Consider the following 5,408-nt stretch of genomic DNA (forward strand, 5'->3'; position numbering starts at 1 on the left):
AAATAGATCAGACTGTTTTATTCAACCTCAAACACGGGTTCCACGTTTTATAATTATTTATTTAAGCGAATATTTAGAACGTTTACAGATAGCGAGCTGCGCTCTTTTTCTACTCTACCTCGAATCCCTGTGTCTGTGTGTTGGTGTCGGCAACGTCAGTGGGAATGATGATACGGGGGGTCGCCACATATTGCAACATCTTCCCTACAACGAAAATTAAAGCTCCAACTGATAATCCTTCAAACGTTCCGGCAAGCGTGTCTTCCTTCTTGGCCGCTCCACTTGGTTCGGCATTCCATTTGCTTGCAAATCACGTGGTGATGAACTTGACAGCGTATTTTGCGATTCTGTCATAGTAGGCGGTGTGGCTGCTGCGATACTTTGACTATTTTGACAAGTAGAATCATTAATCGTTTGTTGGTCTGCGTTCCGATTTTCTCCTGCCATTGATTCCACGGGACTGGATGGCGATGAGCGATGTGGCTGCATGGTAAGTTCTTTACGCGGCTTTAAATGCACAAGACTTCGCCGATACTGATTACCATCTACGTCTACCAGGTACGAGCGTTCATTCAAACGGTTGGAAACAGTACCTGGAGTCCACAATTTTGACGATGCTGGATCCAGTTGAACATACACCGGAGAACCGATGTCCAGTACAGGCAAATTACGAACCTTCTTATCGTAATGAAGCTTTGTTCGTTTACGTTGTTCTTCAATTGATGATGGAACGTCCTCTACAATCTTTGGAAGCAGATGACTGATGCCAGCTGGTATGCCGCAACGAGTTGAACGAGAGAACAAACGTGCCACAGGACTTGAGCCGATCTTATTTGGAATATTACGCCAATGGAGGAAAGCATACCAGAACTCCGACTTACTCTCCTCTGCTTTCTTCAGCAATCGTTTTGCTATTTTAACTGCGGCTTCCGACTTACCATTTGCTTGTTGATGATGAGGTGCCGAAGTTACTTGTTCGAAGCACCATTCCGTGGCAAACTGGATCATCTTCCGATTGACGAAATTGGTTCCATTGTCCGACAGTAACAATTGTGGTATTCCGTGACGGGCAAAGTTTTCTTTGCAAACTGCGATCACGGTTTCAGGAGTCAAATCTTTTAACAGGTTTACTTCGAAGAAATCCGGGTAGTGGTCCACAGTAACCAGGAACTTCCACTTCAACCCCTTGTACTCGGCAAAGAACACGTCCAACGAAACCATCTGGAAAGGATGTACTGGGATTTGATGGCTTTTCATTGGAGGATTTGACTGCGATGCTGCAAACTTGGCACATACCGAACATTGGGTGACAGTGTCCTTAATCTGGGAACTCATAAGTTTGCTCGTGCGAGTCTTAATGTAGCCTCCACTCCATTGTGGCTTGCATGACAACTATCTACAAGTTTTCGTCTCAACGAGTGCGGGACAACTATACGATCATTATGAAACAGTAGGCCGTCTTGAGAAGTTAGTTCGTGACGGTAGTTGAAATAAATTTTTGCACAGTCAGGTACACGATCGACCGATTTCGGCCAACCTTGTCGAATGTAGCCTGCAACGAGCTTCAACGATTGGTCCTCCTCTGTATGCTGTACTATTTCTGTAAGCTTCGCATCTGAAACATCAAGAAAGCTACTGAGCTTCACTTGTGATACTTCCTCAAATATCGTGTAGACATTCAGCTTTTCATATCTATCCGCGCTCTCTTGATTATTGACTGGAGCACGCGAAAGAGCATCTGCTACCACATTATTTTTACCGGTCACAAACTCCAATGAAAGGTTGTAGCGTTGGAGTTTCAGCAACATATGCTGAAGTCGTCTTGGTGCTGATAGAAGTGCTTTGTTGAACACGTTGATTAATGGTTTGTGATCCGTCTTGATGGTTGTCTTTGGGTTTCCCACAATCAGCTGATCAAACCTGATGCAAGCGAAAACAATAGCCAAAAGCTCCTTTTCTATTTGAGCGTAATTTCGCTCGGTGGTAGTCAATGTTCTAGAAGCGTAACCGATAATTCCGTTTCCCTGAAAAACGGCCACTCCCAGCCCAAAACAGCTTGCATCACACTCGACTGTTATTGGCAGTGTAACGTCATAATATTGCAGTGTACCGATATTGGATACCAGAGACTTTACCAAGTTGAATTCCTCCTGCTCGTTTGATGTCCATTGCCAATGTGCGGCGTCCAAGATGAGCTTCCGAAGGCAGGTAAGATTGACACTGAGATTGCGAATGTATCTACTCAGGTAGTTAAACATACCAATGAACCTATGAACCTCCTTTTTGTTGCTTGGTGTTGTATATTTTTCAATGGCTGCTATTTTCGATTCATCTGGACGGATGCCTTGAGTAGTCAGAACATGACCGTAGAACTTAACCGACGTCTGGCAAAGGTTTAGTTTTGATCGATTTAGCTTGACATTGTTTTCCTTCAGCCGATGAAACAGTGCCTTCAGACAACTGTTGTGATTCACCAACGCTTCTTCTAGCGTATTTCCTACTCCATAAATGAGCAGATCGTCAGCAATGCACTCTACTCCTTTCAGATCCTGGATCACTTCTTGCAGCTTGAGCTGAAATATCTCCGGTGCTGATGCGATTCCGAAGGGTAGACGAGTCCAGCGGTATCTTCCGAATGGTGTCCAGAATGTTGTAAGTTTACTGCTGTTCTCGGGCCTTATTACGGGTGTCACTACACGGTGATAAGGAAGTGATACTCATAATAAGAGCTGTGATTGCCGTACAAATCAAATGGGAATCACTTCACCGTGACAACAAGTGACAAGTTTTCACCGTGAAGTGACATCCGTAATAAGCCCCCTCATCTAGGACTACGTGCTAGAATCCTTTCTTCGTGTCGATCGTGGAGAATATTTTAGCCTTCCCTAACTCAGGAAGAATTTCATCCAGCGTGGTGAACTGCAAGTTTGGTCTACGTAGCGCTTTGTTCAACATAACGGGATCTATACAAATTCGTACGCCGGTGCCCGGCCCTCCTCGCTGAACCAATACCAGGTTACTCACCCAGTCGGTGTGACTCGCCTCCTTCACAATAATACCGTCATGCTCCAAAGTTTCCAATTCCTTTTTGAGTTCGTTGCGTAATGCGATAGGCACCCTACGAGGTGATTGAATTGAGGGTGTAATGCAATTGTCCAGTTCCAGTGTCACCGTACCCGGAAATTTTCCATATCCTTCAAAAAGCTCTTGGTGTTTCTCCACGATCTGCTGTGCTTCCACTCGGTATACTTTCAGCAATTTTTCCGATGATGAGCCAGGCTCTGATATGAACTCGACAGTTTCGCAGAACTTGACAAAGCCAAGCTCTCGAGATGCCCTGGCCGATAGTAGGAGCCGATGATTGACATCCACGACTTGCAATACTAAACGATACTTACGGTTCAATCGACGACACTTCACTTTCACCTGACCTAGAACCTTGATCGGGCTGCCACCGAAACTTTGCAATCTCAACGTTGATGGCTGTAATGAAGGCTTGCTTTCCCCTGTGAGTTCGATCAGTCGATTATAGCCGATTAGGCTCGTGTTGGCTCCTGTATCCAAATCGCATAGAACGGACTTCCATGACTTGGAAAACTTGAGGTCTAGCTCCGCTACTACGCCACCACCGTTGGTCGTGTTGTCGAAAATCTTACTGATCAAGTATTCCTGTTCACTTTCTTCCGACGAATCCTCGGTTCCAGAAGAGTCACTATTCGAGTTGCTTCCATCCTTTACCTCCTTGACGCGTCGCGATCTCCAACTCTTCGATCTTTCCGCTGCACGACATACTTTCTCAAAATGGTTTTTCTCGTTGCAGCGATGACAACGTTTACCGAAGGCGGGACACTGTCCTTTCGAAAATTCATGTGCGTCTCCACAGAACTTACACCGTAGCTGTTTGGAATGTTTCGATCGACTTTTTGCTTTGCTTGTTTTGTTGTCCCATACTTTGTTGACTTCGGATTCCGGAACATAAATTCCCAACTGCTGCGACCGTTTAGCTGTGATCTCCTCAGCACGACAGAGGTCTACCGCTTTATCCAAGTTTATATCTGCAATCGTCAACATCTTCGTTCTCAGGTGCTGCCATTTATTTGCAGTGACGACTTTGTACGTAATAAGCTCCGATTCGAGGGCTCCAAATTTAGAAACCTTAGACAATCCCTTGAGACGAGTAGAGAACTCGTCAATCGACTCCTGAGAGGCCTGGATCGCAGAAAAAAAAAACCAATCTGTCCACGATTATGTTGCGCTTTGCTACCACTTTGGCCTTGATAGCACGAAGAGCGGTTTCCGTTGTTGCTGATTCTTCAGCAGAGAGTTCAAAATTGTAATATTTCTTTCTTGCAGGTTCACCGATGACCGTCAACAGGAAGCTTACTTTCTTGGTGTTATCCTCCGGTGGCCATTGATCCATTCCGATTGCCTTAGTATACTCCGTCCAGCTCTTGTTAAAAAAATCATAGTTCTCCTCCATGTCACCTTCCAGTACTAGAGGTGATGGTAGGGGAACCGGAATATTTGCAGCACACGGTCGTTGCCGTTCCGTTTGTTGTTGACGCTGCTGCTGCAACGAGGATGTTTCTGTCGCTGTAGCCTTTGCATTCATTGTTTGCATAAGTTGCGTGAAAATGTTCGTCTGGTGCTCCAGAAACATTTTAAATTGGTTGGGATCCATGTCGATGAGGATCAACCGTAACTTTTTCCACTTCGAAGAAAATGGCCGCCGACGCGCCGTGATGCGAAAATTTGTACACAAGTCTTTTCACCGATTTTTCCGCGATTTACACAAAATAACGCCGGAAAAACTATTCGAAACACGCGATCACTTCTGATACCATTTGTGGAGGCGAACCAGCCCAAGGTTGAAAGCCTCCTTAATAAAGCTAAATAATAATAATTCTGATACCATGTTTTATTCAACCTCAAACACGGGTTCCACGTTTTATAATTATTTATTTAAGCGAATATTTAGAACGTTTACAGATAGCGAGCTGCGCTCTTTTTCTACTCTACCTCGAATCCCTGTGTCTGTGTGTTGGTGTCGGCAACGTCAGTGGGAATGATGATACGGGGGGTCGCCACATATTGCAACACAGACCATGGCGGATGATAAGTGAAAAAGGAAGATCCAGGAGTGGTGTTTGTTGGGAGCTGTCTTAGCTGATGGGCAACGAAGATCCCCAGATGATCACGATGGTGTGAATCCAGCAGGCTTATAGTTATACCGAGAGATGCTGGACTGTTGCATTTGATGCATCTCTTTCCGAGGGCTGGCAACGAGTAGCGGTTTTCCAAAATCAAGATCCAAGAAACTTTTCTGAACTTTATTCGGGAGCTTCAAAGATCATTCGGGTGAGATCCTTTCTTTTTATTTATTTAGCTCGTCACATTATGTTCCATAT

The 5,408-nt window shown here is 44.9% G+C and overlaps 1 protein-coding gene across 1 annotated transcript; it reads right to left on the reverse strand.

Annotated features, from left to right (window-relative positions):
* Positions 1-216: 216 nt before the first annotated feature.
* On the reverse strand, positions 217-1,221 carry LOC135711825 (uncharacterized protein K02A2.6-like). Its single transcript, XM_065234778.1, has one exon. The coding sequence runs from the start codon at positions 1,219-1,221 to the stop codon at positions 217-219; it is 1,005 nt and encodes a 334-aa protein (XP_065090850.1).
* Positions 1,222-5,408: the final 4,187 nt, after the last annotated feature.

Source organism: Ochlerotatus camptorhynchus, unplaced genomic scaffold (assembly GCF_037179485.1).
Source record: "Ochlerotatus camptorhynchus isolate MF236.1 unplaced genomic scaffold, CSIRO-AGI_Acam_v1.1 ptg000443l, whole genome shotgun sequence".
NCBI lineage: Eukaryota > Metazoa > Arthropoda > Insecta > Diptera > Culicidae > Ochlerotatus > Ochlerotatus camptorhynchus.

What these genes read in the sequence shown, in the direction of transcription:
- LOC135711825 (XM_065234778.1), bottom strand. Translation starts at nt 1,221, where the DNA reads ATGGTTTCGTTGGACGTGTTCTTTGCCGAGTACAAGGGGTTGAAGTGG.